Source organism: Synchiropus splendidus, chromosome 3 (assembly GCF_027744825.2).
Source record: "Synchiropus splendidus isolate RoL2022-P1 chromosome 3, RoL_Sspl_1.0, whole genome shotgun sequence".
Lineage (NCBI taxonomy): Eukaryota > Metazoa > Chordata > Actinopteri > Syngnathiformes > Callionymidae > Synchiropus > Synchiropus splendidus.
In genome coordinates, this window is record NC_071336.1 from 14,662,004 (window position 1) to 14,678,693 (window position 16,690).

General features: G+C 41.5%; 1 protein-coding gene across 3 annotated transcripts in view; it reads right to left on the bottom strand.

Moving 5' to 3' along the window:
* Positions 1-16,690, bottom strand: part of trpc5a (transient receptor potential cation channel, subfamily C, member 5a) — a 99,888-nt gene that overhangs the window by 30,560 nt on the left and 52,638 nt on the right. For all 3 annotated transcript variants that reach the window (XM_053859514.1, XM_053859515.1, XM_053859516.1), the window contains one exon: positions 13,636-13,842. In XM_053859514.1, coding sequence (XP_053715489.1) covers positions 13,636-13,842 — 207 coding nt within the window. The remainder of the gene's footprint in view (positions 1-13,635; positions 13,843-16,690) is intronic.

The window sequence follows — 16,690 nt, forward strand, 5'->3', positions numbered from 1 at the left end:
AAACTGAAATGAATCCCACTTCGACAAAGCATTATGTCCGAGTCATAATGGAAATAGAAATGATCATCTGCAACAACAAAAGGGAGAAATGATTGTAGCCATTTGTCTTTGTGTTCATAATGTTGACATACAGTTTGCTCGTACATGACATCATCAGCCCCTCCTCATTTCAAGCCCCTGCAGCAGACACTTGTCTGACATCAACTTTATCACCGAATCCCTGCAGCATCTTCTCCTCACATGGGAAGAAGACCCCCTCCATCGAGGCAGGAACTCATTCCCAACCTTGAATGAGCATTCCACCGTTTTCCGACTGGGATCTGAGATCCGGCTCTTTCAGACAAATCCAAAAGAAAAATGGTGCCACCCACTAGCGGGATGTATTTTCACTTTCATAGCCCGCTAAATCATCTGTGTGAGGTGCACTTGAACTGCCGCTGGTGTTTGTCATAAAAGAAGTGATCTTTCCCTGCGTCACCCCGCAACACTTCACCTGCCACGCTGATAAGAGCGTGATGATGGATGTGTCTTGAAAACGCACACACGTTTTGTCATGTCACACTGTCACGGAGTGGCTTATCTTGTGTGTACATCTGTGACAGTGTGTCGCACAGGGAGGATAATGGATATCCAGAGATTTAATTATATGATGAAATAAAGGAAAGGGAGGAAGGGGGGTGGAGATAAGATGCTAGAAGTCAAACCAAGGTGGCTGCACCCTCTTCTAATCTTCTGTGTGCATGGCAATCACCTCTTATCTTTCTCTTTGACACTCATGGTAATTCATTGATTTCCCTTTAACAAATAGTGCATGTAATGTCTTGACGTGGTATTTATGCTCTTCATCATCGATTCTTCACTTTGCCCACGTGCAGTTTGTTCTCTCTTGGCTTCCTTCTTCCATCCACGGCTTTCACTCCCCTCAACTCTTCAGGCTGTTACTGTGTATCTCATATGCATCAGCCCTTCCGTCGATACTTTCTATAGCTTTCTCGAACATCACTTTCACTCTGTCTTTTTCTTTCCATCTCCTCTGCTTCCCTGTCTACCACCAGCGCCTCTCGCTTGGCTCCAGCTTGGTTTCCTGTTGCTATGGCAGCAGAATGCTAATGAGGGAGTTGATCTCTTGGCTCAGCTAAACTACGACAGTCTGCTCTTTTCTCTCATTCCGTTTTTCACATTTGATTAGAGCAAGCCTCAGCCTCGTCATGGCTTCAGACCCCGTTGTTGCGAGTGAAAAAAAAAATCCCAGTGCATTGGGTCTTGTGACAGAACATCTCATCGGACCGTAGCAAGAGCGAGCCCGGGTTTGAGCTATGACCTCAAAAAACCCAATTTGCACAGACAAGAATAAAATTTCATCATAGCGTATACAGAATGCTGTAATTTAAGTGAAACAAGAATACAATAGCTGCCTTTAGAAGTAGACTTCAGTCAGAGCGAAACACAAATATCATCGCGTAAACAATAAGTACACATTAAGAGGGTGCATAATAATGGTATATAGTATCGGTCGGATACCGGGCTGGAGTACCCGCACTCATAGAATGGCCACCGATAGCATGAAACCATGCACTTTACAGCAGCACGCACTTTTTGAATGTCAGTTATTTAGTCAATCTTGTAAAGTGTGTTTGTACTGCAATGAAACTTGTGCCTGTCACCCCTGTGCAAGAAAAGCATACTGAGGAATGTTGTTCAAATAACAATATACGTGGAAAAATAAGTAAAAAGTCAAAGTAACTTCATTTGAAACGTCATAAGAATTGGGTATTGTTGAGCACTCAAATGCAAGTACTCATAAACCATAAGATTTGGATGAAAACTGGTAACATCTGGTGCATCCCTACACATTATATGTTTTATGGTATTTAATACAGACATCTGATATTTTAATTTTTTACAACATTCCAAGGTGGTTAGTAACCTGTCACGTTATAGGGATACATTGTTCTCACAGAACCAGACATGAAATACAAAAACAATTAAAAACAAAACCTAACAAAAACTTAGAGCTGGTTGCAACTGGACTGACTAGTGAATGGATTGGACTGCAAACATTGTGAAACTAAGATCAAGCTCCTCAACACAACACAAATTCGCAGGCTCATATTGCAATGCAGAGAAGTGAGTTGCATACTGCCCTGCTTCACAGACAGCAGAGCCCGTAAGACTTACCAAGAGACCAAAAGAACTGTCGCCAGTAAAGGCACTTTCCTCAGAATTGAAGAGGCAGCAGGCTCCAAATACAAAATACAAAAAATGAGATTGGCTCAGATTAGAGCCAAAGAGGGGGCTTCTTCAATTGCTATTCATTTTTAGGATACAAAACATAAGACCATATTTTTTTGTCTGTCAGCTGCCACAGCAAGCCAGCCTCCTTCACCATGGTAGATTTCAATCACCCTCCTATGCACCAGTACTCTTCATATCCTCTTTTACTGCACCCATACTGCTGTTACCTCATTCCTGACATCCGTCCACTAGTATGCCTCCAGTGCCCAGTGCATCTGAACGGACCCTCTCATGTCATGTGTCTGGTCCTCTCCTTCACAGACATGCCCAGTAAAATCCTGAGCATATGCTACTCTGACACCTCTACCTCAGCTTCTTATCTTTGTCCCAGGCTACTGACTTTTACCATAGAGCCAGAGCATCACTATACATCAACGGCTGGTTACACGACTCCAAACTAGTTAATATTTTAACATGTGCCAAAACTAGGCCCCGTTGGCTCTTTACTTGCAATGCACTGTGCTTTAATACAGCCCACAACAGATTTCATGATTATTACGAATTAACTGAAGAACAAGACTATTTCCACCACTGATACTACACTTGCCATAATCCTCTGCATCAACTCCATCAAATACTTCAATCACACTTGTATTGCTGACTTAGCACGAGCAGTTTCTAATGTCCATTTGGATGGTATTTTTTGGCATTACACCCTCCATTAAGTAATGCCATTGTCAGTGTCCATCTTTAAAGGCATTATAATGCTATGTAAGAGCATCACTTAGCAGTGGCAGTTCAATTTTACAGAATGTACATCACCACTAATGGCAATGTCCCGGACTGATGAGGGCAGAGTGATGATTTATTTGTCGTGGTGCTCCTTTTGTAGGCCGTGTGTCAAAGGTGACCTTGTTTCTACTGTTGCAACTGGTGCAGATGACCCGCACTCATGTTCACAACAGCCTCATGTACAATGGAAATGAAGGCAGAGATGTCGAGAAAAGCTCAGGAGCGACACCCACACTGTACATTATTGCGTTCAGCCGTCTTTAACTGAGGCACTAAACTAAACAGTACATCAACCAAATGTATCGATTTCATTCAATTAAGACAAGTTAATCAGACTACTGCTTGTCTCGTTTCGGCTGATAGATGAAGTGAGCGTTATTAATTCCACTCTTGGAATGGATGTAGCCGTCACACTAATACAAGTGGGAGGGCGGCCAACTGACGCAAACAGAAAAGCAGAAATTCATACTGCTCTGAGAGACGCGTTGGTATTGTCCGGCGTACTTTATTGACGACTATATCTGAGGCCACGACACATCTGCAGTAACTCATCTTCACTGGAAAGGTGGCATTTATTCACGTCTTGCAAAAAAGGTATAGACACATTCATGCAAACTGAGATCAAAATAATATTTGAAATGTTTCAATAGCTTGTTGTAATACAATGAAACGCAAAATAAAATGAATAAATAATTGTGCATATATTGCTCATTCCACTTAAGCATTTACTGTACATGCAGACTGGTGGCCGTCGGTGTTTATCAGGGGCTAGAACAGGTGAGACTGTCATGTCAACACACTTTCATCACCTCGTGAAGAAATGCTAAAAAAAGTAATTGAAGATTAAATAAAAACAACTGCGTGACTGTGTTCACTGCAGCAGGACACGTTTACCAACAAAAAGTTGTTACATCTTGTGTCAGCAACAGGCCTAAAGCAAAAATCTCCCCAGATCAAAGGTTGGACTGTAAGATATTGTTCATAAACTATGCTTCTTTTCTCCTGATCTGTTGAGTTTTCACTTGTCCTGATGTCCACCTACCGCCTGAGAATGTGGGCAGAGCTGTTAAGGATGCACTTGATATATTGTTCACAGCATAATAGTCTCACAATAGACTACTTCAATATGACAATGATGACACTAAAAGCTGCTGAATTCCTGTCTCTGTGTAAAAAGTTTGGGGGGAGATGTCAGTGAAGGGAACGCAATCCCAACCATTCTTCTCTTCTTCTGCAAGATCAGTCCGTAGAAGAGTTGACATTTGAGAGCAGAGGGATAAAATCCATGTGTTTTTGACTATAATTGATTTAGTCATTAAAATAACCTGAATTTCCAACAGCTGAAAAAAGCTAGAAGAAAAATCTGCTTGTGAAAAAAAAAAAAAACCTGTTTGGTCATTAGTACTTTCACCACAAACTAAATATAGTCCATTCAAAATAAAGATAAGCTGCTGTATGGATTATGAAGTGTTTCTTCAAACCATGACAACAACCTCTCACACACTTTCTCCCTCAGCCTTGGAAAAGTGCCACTGCAGCACCATGATAAATTTCCAGTCTTAGTTAAATTGATTTACCACAGCTCTCGCTTCCACAGACTGCAGCAAAGTCTCATGTGCGGCCCAACAAAAACCCCAATACTTTTCCACAACAAACTCTGCGACACTAAATATATCAACGGCATCTGCTCAGTAATGAAACTGGCAGGGTCGTATCGCCTGCAGACACATTCATCCCTGAAACAGGCACCAACAGTGAGTTTAAAAACGTCTCTATGATACACATTCGACACGTGTACTGTATGCATCAGAAGCCATTTCATTCTGCCGCAACCGCCGGCCTGCTCACCATAGCTCCTCTGCAGCTAATTTAATTTCTGAACACTCTGCCCTGACCACCTAACTAAGAAATATGCTAACCAAGGCTTTGTCATACAGTGTGGGTTAATTCAATTTCACCACGTCGCCCGATGGAATCTGTCCATCTAGACCCGACTAACCCAAAGCTATGCTAATTTAATCGAGGCCCCGCACCCCTGGCTGATTTATATGTAAATGTTAGCACCGTGGTTCTCCTTTCATTTCATTTTTTATATTCGATTTGGGTGCAGATTTTTCTCAGACAGTTGCAAAATTTGGTTTGGCCAAGTGCACACCGGTGAGGTAGCACTTATTCGAAGTGAAGACTAAGGTGTCTGGAGTGGATGTACAAATTCTAATCTGTTGTGACATCAGCTGGACCTGAAATCCTCCCTGGATATCAGCCTGCCATCAAAAAATTGTTCTTGATTCACCTTATAGATCCTGCAGTGGAAGCAGGAGAGCCTTGCTACCAAAAGGAGTGGCGTAGCTGGGGAAGCAGTGCCAACTTCTGGGTGAGAACGACAGGCCTGTCACGATGACAAGTGAAGCCGATCGAAAAATTCTGCCAGTCCAAAAGTGATACTACTGTCTACTGTACATTCTTTTGAGACCAAACTAACTACTATCAGAAATATTGCAAGTACTCCCTATCATATCTAATACTTTATTCCATATTGTAAACAAAATGTCTGTCAAATAACTCAATGAAAAAAACTTTTCACAACAGCCGGCATCAAGATTCACTCCGTCTGTGGTACCAACGACACTGGGGACCGAGTAAACCCTCTTGTCAGTGGGTGAATAATTTTTATTATGGTACGATGAACTGACTTATTGATTGTACTGACAAGCTTAAGAAGGGGTGTGTGTCCTTCTGATTTTGTGTAGCCTAAATCCACAACAATGTTGCTATTGTCTGTACAGGCCAACTCAACTCTGAGTTGTTAGAAATATCCCTTTGTTTGCACCCTTGGTTCATCCACTAAGAAACAAAGAATTGGCCCCTGTAAATGATGCTTGTCAAAAGCACAGGCCAGAGAGGAGACGGGGACAGAAGATCATTTGTGTTTGGTGCAAGTTTTTTTTTTTTTAACCCATCATGTCATAATAATAATATATACACATACACACACACACACACACACACACACACAATAATAGTTTTCTTTTAGTACTTCCGAGGCACTGTGTGTGTGTCGGGTGCGTGTGCCTGTGGTCGTGACCATCCACCTTCTTGTGAGGACCTTTTCCCCTGTGAGGAGATTTTGTCCAGTCCTCACAAGGTTTAGACGGTTACAACGTCAGTAAAAGTAGTTCATTATAGTTGAGCGAGTTGACAAGTGTGGTCCAGAGTCCTGGCTAAGTTTAGTCATTTGTTTTGGATGGTTAAGTTCAGGGTGAGAGGCTGGGAAAGCATGATGGCAATGAGAGGTCCTCACAAAAATAGAGACGTGAGTTAAAGTAAAGACGTGTCGATTGATTAACCAAGGCAACAATTTGCTGTGAAGTGAATAAATCATGAATGAACTGACAATCTATTATTCAGTTAGAGCAGTGCAATTACTTGCACACGGGGGAATTACACACACACACACACACACACACACACACAAAACTCTTGCAAAAACACACAACGTACACAGACACTCCATTTATTATTCAGACAACTGTTAATGTATAATTTAGGTGGAATGCAGGTATCACAGACTCACAGTCAGAAAACCACGTTTAAATCATTTAACCACACAAGAAGCACACACACGGATGCACAGGTTTGTCGCACCAACTTTGTGGGGACCGCTCATTGCCATAATGCTGTCCCCAGCCCCTGACCCTAGAACCTAACCATCCAAAATCAAACTGAAGGTCAATATAATGACCCAGTTATTTTGAAGTTTTAATCCTCAAATTGTGTCTTAAACCTGTGGGGACCAGCAAATAGCAAAAGGTTGCCACAAGAAGGTGTGTATAGCTATACAAGTTCGCACACGCACACAGATATAGGTTTCATCATATACACTGTGGGTAAAATTCAGGTTAAATGAGGACCTGTATTAAGACACTTACTTAAATGCTTCCTCAAATTCTGAGGTCAAACAGGGAGATGCAGAAGAATTGATGGATAAACAAAACCGTGACAAACAGAGAGGAAAACAAAAGCTTGTAATGAAAAATGGCAGCAATAAACACGGTCTGAATTAATCTCCAGACACAAACATGCCTCCTCTTGAGAAGGGAAAGTAATGAATCTCAACCAACTTGTTTTTCATTTATTTTGTTTACAGAAATTCTGTCAAAAGACGGTGTGACATGTGGTACACGGTCATCCCTTGGAAATTAACGTCTATGAATTCTAGCTTCTATTTCTTTGCTTTCCATGTCAATATTTGGTTTATTCAGTTAAATCACTTTTCCCTTGTGGCTTAAGGCTTTAAAGTAATTAAATTCTACATAGACCCCTGTCTACTGACTAAAGTGGCCTGGTTCCAACTTGTCCCGCCACGTCAGCACCGTCAGATGGATTAACACACAAGCAGCACTCATCAATGCCACAAAACACGGCAGGGAAAATGGATTCTTGGTATATTGTTCAACCACAATTTGTTCCAGCTCGCTTTGGTCATCCCTCTTTTACTCCATCCATCTTCATCACTTCAGAAAAATAATAAATGAATAAATACTAAATCTTTTAAGTCAGAAAAACGCAGTAATATATATATATATATATATATATATATATATATATATATAAACGCAGTAATATATATATATATATATATATATTATATGTGAATACTTTTCAAAATATTTGATCCTTATTATATTATTATAATTGTATTATATTATATTATAATTATATTTCAACAACTTTAGATTTTTTTTTTTGTGACTCCTATTGAATCGTCACAAACGACATACGTGTGTATGCGTATTCATTGTCCTATTTTGTCTTCATCATCTGATAATATTGTAACGGTGCTGACTACAACTGACATGTTTTTGTTGCAGATACAGTGTTCCTTTACATGGCGCTGGCACCAGAGCCAACTGAAAGTGTGAACGTCTGAAACCAGGCGCCAAAGTGGGAAAGTTTGCGTAAAAGCCGCAGCTGCAACTGAACTCGACAGAGTTCGCCAGTTGGCATGCAGTTCCGTTCCACTTTGCCTCCGTGCCGCTTGCATGTTTCGGACATTCAGCGGAAATTCAGTTGAAACAGAACGGTGTTGCACCTCGCTCCCAGCGAGTTGTAATGAGGCACAGGCACGATGATCAGAAGAGTAGTTAAAGTGTACTGAATACAGCACGTAACCACATGTGTCATGGATTAAGTTTACGGTGATCACTGGGAGACACTGTCGATCTGGCGCACGTGCAGTGTCTTGCAGTGTGCAGATTTGACGACACAGTATTTTACAAAAAATGCAAAAGTATCTGCAAAAGAGAGTAATATAACAAACCTGTGATCCCACCTTCGCAGTCATCGCCCTCAAGATCTAGCCACAGCGGACAGAGTGGGTTGCATGAGTACGGACAGTAACTGCTGCAGTCAGATTGATTTTTAAAGTTCACTTATGATAGCATTGAAGTTCATAGTGTTATCATGACATTTTGACATCCTGAGGAGGTCGCCGCTCCATCACAGGCCAGACAACCACTTACACAGATAGCAAGTCATTGACCAGCAGCCCGTCTTGGAAAGATTCAGGTTACCTCCAAATTGAAATTCCAAAATAGCGGGTCACAGTGTACAGTGATGAGGGTGAGTCAGTGGGGTGACTAGGTTTTCCTACATGGGGGTTAGATATGCAGGACAGCATGGTAGGGAGGAACGGAGGGAGGAAGGGAGGGATGATGGAGGGGACAGGAGTGCGTGGAATGCTGAGTTGGGATGCCTGATGTTCTGTGTGTGTGTGTGTGTGTTTGTGCTCTGAATGTATATAACGGTGTGTGCGTCACATGTATCTCTCACTGACAACAGTGAAGGATAAAGAGAACATTGGAGGTGTCATTTCCATAGATCCACTGATGAGATTGTTCTCACCATCTCATGCCGCACATATTTCAGTGGGAAAAATGGTCCTTTTTGAGGATGAAACAATTTTGAGACCCATAATAATTTCTCCTGAAGCAAGTTTTGTGATTTGCACTGCAGGGCTCTATGATCATTACTGATGCTATATACAGGTTGGTTCGAGCTCTTGAGTCATGCTTAGGTTCTGAATCACGTTCCACCTTCAACTGACCTTGTGAGCCAGACAAGAAAACAGCCTGCATACATCCCAACATGCTGTTCATGTTGACACAAGATTACAGCGCAGCGCAATGGTTTTAACAAAATAGATCTCTTCTCTTTACGATTACGAGGCCAAGGCTTGCTTCAAAGTCAACAAAACTTTGTGACGCAAATGAAAGCACGAACTCAATATGAAACCCCATGTAAAAATGCATAAGCAGCAGGATGAAACACAACACACAACCTGAGACCATCACATTCTGGTGAAACTAGTATTGACAACTGGGAGTTGAGTAAAAAAACAAAATTGAATCTAAAAAAATCATTGCATTTTTTCCACTTCAGTCCTGAAACAGTGTTAAATATGCTGAACTAGTATCACTAGTGCACACGAGTTCATTCAAAACTGCATTGAAAACCTGCACCCAGCCACGGAGAGGCTAATGAGACATCTGTTTGTCAACATCTGTTGTTGTCAAGGAACCTAGGGGGCAGTGTTCCCTCCAGATGGCTCCTTCCTCTCCAGCGTTATCTTAAGGCAGGTACCAACTAAAGAGGTCACACATCACACTGGTTGCTGTCTGTCAAATGCCAGTGGTTTACAAGCCAATTTAAATAGAACACAGTTACAGTAGTACTGTGTGACAGATCAGTATTACGCACATCAATGAAAGACATTGAAAGCGGTGACACGTTCAGCAGGATTCTGGACTCAGTCTCAATATTCTGGAGCAAAGAGGCATATTTCTTCTCCTGCCTCAGGCGCCCTGACAGTGACTGATGCACATTTTCCCTGTCTCTCCCCCTCTTCATCACACCAGTGCTCTCTCCACCCTCAGTGTCTTATTAAGCACTCTTCCTCCTCACTTCCCTCGCTCTCCGTCCCTTCATTTCATCTCCACTAATTCCCTCCTCCTCTCTTTTTAAGAAGTTGCCTCATTTTGGACCAGAACTACTTCTTCGTTTTACTGTTTCCTGAACACCACAGGATGGTTTTTAAGAAAAACGAAGGGACTTAATACTCTGGTACAATGTTCCCTCGGAGCTGCAGCCAATTATAGCTCCCAGCATGGCGGTATAGACAGTAAGCCAGTGCAGGGCAGCAGAGAAGATCACTGTTGCCGCGAGATTGGGAGAAGCATATTGAAAAGTGACGTTCCTAATTAGCGTCTGAAGTGCAAACAGCGAGGACGATAATGGAGGAAAGTGACGGATCATAATGGGACTGGTGACGGAAGGTTATCGCAGATCATCTTTTGTCATAGCTGCCGTTATTTTTCCGCTGTGCGTGCCGCAGAACGCGAATATGCTAGTTGAAAGCAGCGTCTCAGTGATTCTAATTGGAAGTTCTCAAATTCAAAGTTGCTCGAGTTGGAAAGCAAGACTTTCATATCATGAGACTGCAGCTGTTTGTGAAAAGTGTTGATGTCACTTGTGGTCCACTGCAAAAGCCAGACTGTAATTTGAAAACATTCTCTTGATGGCAAACACAATTTTTAACGCTTACCGACTCGTCCGTCTCGTCCAAACAATGTGGACATGATTAATATTCTGAGCATTTTTCATCACAGCAAATAACCCTGTACAGTATACTGCATAGCGCACTTCTTTGGCGTGTCTGAGCTCTTCATTCGCTGTTTTTGTATTTTGCATGATGAATGCTTTGCATACTAATACATGTTTTATGGTCAAGAATGCGTTTAATTTCAGTCTCAAGCTGATGTATGACTTCATAAAGAACGTGATCGTGCAGACCCAGTGATTACTTCAGTTCTCGATTGTGAAAAAACTATTCCAGGCTTTGAATTAACCATATAGGTGCCAGAGTTTTTTCAGTGAAATATTCCACTTTGATATCACTATTTCAAAAGGCTGTAGCTGGAAAAAAGTCAGAGATGAAGGCATCCTTTCAAGAAGAAAAATAATCAGTTTGGCCCAAAGATTGTTATTTGTTTTCTGTGACGTCAACAGGCGTCCATAGTGGAACATCCCTCAAGCAACAATGATGATGGCATCACCGTAGTTTGCAGCACCGGCCGTGACCGCCATTAAAGCCTTTTCTCCCGTCGCTTCTACCGTGGCTTTGTTTCCACATTTCTGCTACCTCTGTCACCACTTTGACTTGTTTCTTCACCATGTCCCCAGGCAAAGCGAAGCACCAGTTTATGTTGCTTGTGGATAGTCACCACAGAGAAGCAGCGCTGCTTCTGCACATCACTTTCAGTTTCAGAGTCCGAGCGTCATCAGAAAGTGACACTAGACTACTACAACCTCTCTCGTCTTCTTGAATGGGGGACAGTTTCCAAATGACGGAATCACGTCCACAAATGTGGCTCAGATTAAAGTTTAAGACACAGGTGTTCACAATCTGCTTGTAGAAAACAGAAACTACATCAGGCTTCATATTTACAGCTTGGCGTGTTTAAGTACAGCAATGGTGCCTGGTGCCTAAAGGGTTAATTCATGACCAGGCATGACCATAATACACATAGGCTACTGTAGATCTAAATGTTACAGATCAAACAACTACTTATCTTGTTGACCAACTGGCCGGGACCTTTACACATGGTGTTGAGCGAATATTTTCTTCTCTATTAAATGAAAGTATTATATTCAATCAAACTATCATAATTTCATTCTGTTGTGACACAACTCTAATAGATCAACTGAAAAAAAAAAACAGTAAATGTATTCAACTAAGTTATGGACTGGTGGGTTGCAGGAGTTTTTGGTACATTGTGCTGAGGACTGTGGAGTCTGATTTCATCACTAGCCACCATGCTAACCGGCTCCAACACAGCATAAAGTCAGTTTCTGTCACTCAATCTCAGTGTTTTGAGTGGAGATATTTGTAACATGATTTTTATTTTGTTAGTTTTGTTGTTCGTTTAGTTTGAATGAACTGTTCAAATAACCCAAGTATTTTCATAAAAAAATTGATTTTTTTCTCCTTCTCAATTGTGACAACTACTCTATTGCATAAGACAGAGAATACAATGCAGCGAATGAAGACATTCAGATATTTATCAAACTCAAAAAAATACAGACAAATCAACATAGACTAGCTTAGTTTGGAGATGACCTTTGGGAAAAACAACGTTTCAAAGAGTTTAATCTCTATATACGTGCAAATTTGCACAGTCATCTCTCTGACCTGCTGGATGGAGGATATTAAGGGTATTATGTAGTGAATCATCATTCCTGTCACTGCTACACAAGGGCGAGTAAGCTGTTGTCATACTTCATCTCCTCCTCCATTCCATTAACCTCGATGTTTCCCAACACTAATCGGGTAACACGCTGCCACATCCACTTTAACCTGCGCGCAAAGTTTTATAAATGTACAGGTTCCCTTTAATTCAATTTGCTAAATGAACATCCTCCTGATGAAAACCGGATAATGATCATATATGGATGAACCACTGATAACGCGGCAGTTAGTGCGCTGCCCAGCTCCCGCCTTTATTTTCCCTTTTCATCCTTCTGCCGTGTTCTGTCTGACGCAGGAGCTGCAACGTTATGGAAAAAGACGGTGAGAGACAGAGATGCCTTCAGGGGTTTTCCCGACTGTCTATAGTCTAAGACCCGTCAGATCCTCCTCCTTGCTTGTGCGGCTCCTTGAACTGTTCCTTTCATTCCCCCTCCATGCTCCATTTAATCTATTTATCCTTTCGCACACACACCAGCTCATTATCGCGTTTAATTCCATCACTCACGATCTAGTCCAGCCAGCTAACTTTCTCACTCTCAAGTGTTTCATAACACATTCAGTTGAAGTCGATTGTAAACATATTGTGTGCGAGAGGAAATGAGCACAGCTTTATTTGTCGTACTTGCAGTGACTAAACACGGCTCTTCCTTCCATCTACAGGCCTACTATGAGCCGTATTCTTCAGAGCAAAAAAGTCAAAATATCTTTAACTAAACAGCTAATAGGTAACTATACCACCACCTTTCACTCCACAATTATTAATAGTGTAGTTAAACTACATGACACAAGGTTCGCCCACACACTTCAGCAGGGTCGGGCCCCCCTAAGGTGGGATTTTGAACCCCTAAAATGGAATTTCGCTCCCTATGCTGGGACAATCTCAGCGTTTTCACTCCCTACGCTGAGATTGTCCCAGCATACGGGTGTTTTCCGCTGCTTTTGTGGATGAGCAGCCTCGACTTCGCCAGCAGTTGAGGAGGATTCATCCTTTTAACAAAGACATTTCAGGAGGACAGTTAAGGATGTACAATGCACTCTGCTGTTCAACAACACGCCAACTACCCTTCAATTGATCACGTCCTGAGAGACACCCGGTGCTGAGAAAAACATTAACATTATACATAAGCATATACAGTAGCATCAAGGAGACACAACTTCCTGATTCTTTGTTGTTGTAGTTGAATATCCTCACTGTGGGACTAATGAAAGCCATCTATCCATCCATCTATTGTTATAACCCGGTGAGTTAGATTAGAGTTAGACAGAGTGCCATTTGATCCAGTTTAACAGAGGCGTCTTACCTCTTTTTGATGATATTTGATGGCAAGTTTGAGCTTGGCCAGGTCATGACACTGCCTGAGGTCCAGCTCTTCACTCTGGTCATTGTCTCTGTGGTTCAGGATGGTCTCCAGCTCTCTAGAACTCCTGGCCTGGTCCAGAAGGTCTTTGGCAAATCTCTTACATTGCTGAGACAGTTCTTCATATTCCTGACGGAACTCATTCTCCACCTGGGAGGGGAAGAACAATGCCGGATTAAAGCTGTTCCAGAGGGATATTTGCCTTTCCATATTTGGCCATGTACCTCAAGTGGCACCTATGAGAAATGAACCACTAATAAAGCCTGCATCATCATTAAAAGAGCCCGTTGGTAACATGCTCCTATGTTATACTCCATGCCGAAGGATATATGCCCTTTTCTGGTCTTTCCCAGAGAAAGAGTCGACAATGTCTACAGGCCAGCTTGTTGTTCCAAATCAATAATCACATCTTTTATATTCCATGGAACCTCTGGACTTGTGGGGAAGATTAAGTGCTTCTATAAACTTCTGATAAAAGCATTTTAATGTTTCAGTCCCCAAAGGGAAAACTGAAATTCAGCGTGCCACAGCAGTGCAAAGTGCAAAGACAAGGGATGAGTCATTGTAAAGACTACAGTGCTTCGCAAGGGTCAATGGTTTAATGACAGTACTTCCAACCCACCTTACAATCCTAAGAGACCATTTTACTAATTTGGGGGTACAAGAAAATAGCGTATATATAAAAAATATATATCACCCACATACATTTTTTTCCAACTGGGGCACAATAAGCACAAAACCATTTCCATTGGAGCTGTCTTTGAGAAATAACATACATTTATGTTGTTGTTAGGGATGGGCGATAACATATCGTCCACCGTATACCGCTGCCGAAAACAATCACCACGACGGAAATTTTACATTTCATGGCAAATTCCATAAGCACATGACATACATACATGACATACGAGACCATGATGGCGTGTCGTGCCCTCCAGCATTTGACAGCCAACATCGGCGTGTGACCTGCATGGAGCATGTGGAGGACTTTGACCATTGTAGAAGGACACAGACAGCGCGAATGCTACCAACCGGCATCAGCAAGGGACCCACAACAAATTCTGATTTGGTCAAAGTATTTGTAAAATTCTGATTTTTTTTTGTATTTATCACAATAGACAAAGGACAGTTTGCATAATAACTTCAAGAATATAATATGACAATGACAATGATCATTTATTCACATTATTGTAATATTCAGCAGCGTTCAGGAAATGTGTCTTTTTGTATCTATAGTAAAACTGTTGAGAGACACAAGATACATTGGTGTCAGGAGTCAGACAGCTCACTTTAACCCCAAAATAAAGCTGTTAGAGTTTACAAACATGTCAGGGTTCTGCAAGACTGAAACATTGGACTTCTCATCTCTACACTTATTATATTATAATTATATTTAAACATGTGCAAATGATGACGTCAGAGGCAAACTCCAGTAAGTCTCATCATACAACAGGAGGGCCTTTAAAAGAGACTGAAGTGTAATGTCCTGTGTTTTTCTTGTGCTTTTATTTTGCTATTTGCTGTCTGTGTTTTCGTTTTCATTTGTTGCCTCCAGCTTCATGGCAGCGCAGCTGGAGCTCATCCGATGATCAAGCCTCGCTGATTTCTACACCTGGGTTGCAGTCTGCACTGCCAGATGGTTGTTCCACGTCCTCCGGTAAAGTTCCCCTCGAAATCTCCTTCTTCCGTGTTCTTTGTAAACTTCCTATCGTGCATGTCGTTTCTGCTGTTTCTTACCTCTAGTTTATTTTCTGCCTTTTATAGCCGCGTTTGTGTGTTTTTCTTACTCGTGTTTTATTTTCTCTTGTTGGCTTTTTCCTCCTCGCATGCGGGTGAGTGTTTCACCACCAAGGTTTTTTTTTGTTGTTTGGGCCTTGAGTATGTATCAGAGTGGGGTTTTGGTTGTCCCCGTTAGTTGGCTTGAGAATAATTCGCCTCGTTTCTGTTTTCAGGTTTTTCCTTGTCCTTGAGTGTTTCCCTTGCTCCGCGTTTTGTATAGTGATATCTTTCGTTCTTCATTTCCTGTCTGTGCCCTGTTATTTTTTGTTTGTAGTATACTAAATCTTGTTAAATCTTAACCTGTGTCGAGTCTTCTGTGAGGCAGTTACAATCTAGCACTTGGGTCTGTTCACCAGAGCCAACCATGACATGTAGTGTGTTTAACATATGCAATAGAATCAAACTCATCCATCACTAGTCATGTATTGTAAAGGAGAAAAGCTAGCGTCAAAACGGAACCACACATACTCTAATACTTGAGGACATCCCATCCTATCAAGTTTATGATGTGGTATTGCTGCAGTGCAGGTGCCAAGATAGTAAAGATGATTCAAACCCTGAAGTGCCTATTCCAATTATTTTTAAATATAAAACCGCTAAATCAACAATGGCCTGGATTAAAAAAAAGCACTCTTCCTTGATGAGCTCTCCATATGGATCTTTGTTAAACAAAACACATTTCCAGGACACACTTCAGTTAAAAACAGCTACAAGTTATGTGTATAAAAAAAGAAGTGGTTTGCATGAAGTATACGAGTAAAGATTTCCGGTCATTTTAACGGTCCACCTCTTGTGGAAATGTAAAAGTGAAAAGAACAAAATAACTTCTGTTGCTATGATGTTGCGAGCTCTGACCCCAATACCACCCACAACGCTGACATGATGCAATAAATCCCAAGTTCTTCAACTTTCAGCAGCAGCTTTTCAGCTGCATTCTCTCTAAACATGTCCGTGATCTGGTTCCAAGTCTGGTACAAACATCCTTCAGTTCAACTCACGATAGATACTGTATCAAATGACTAACTTACAAATGAAAAACTCATGCTCACTCATTCCATCAAGGTTGTTTTCCTCAACAAACTTACAGTATGCTGAAGTTTAAACTCAAATATTACCAAAGGGCAACACTGTCCTTTTCCAGTTTGTTCTTTTAAATTTCTTCCATATTGTTTTCATGCTCTTTCCAGCTGGTGCCATAATTTAATCCCTGAATATGCAA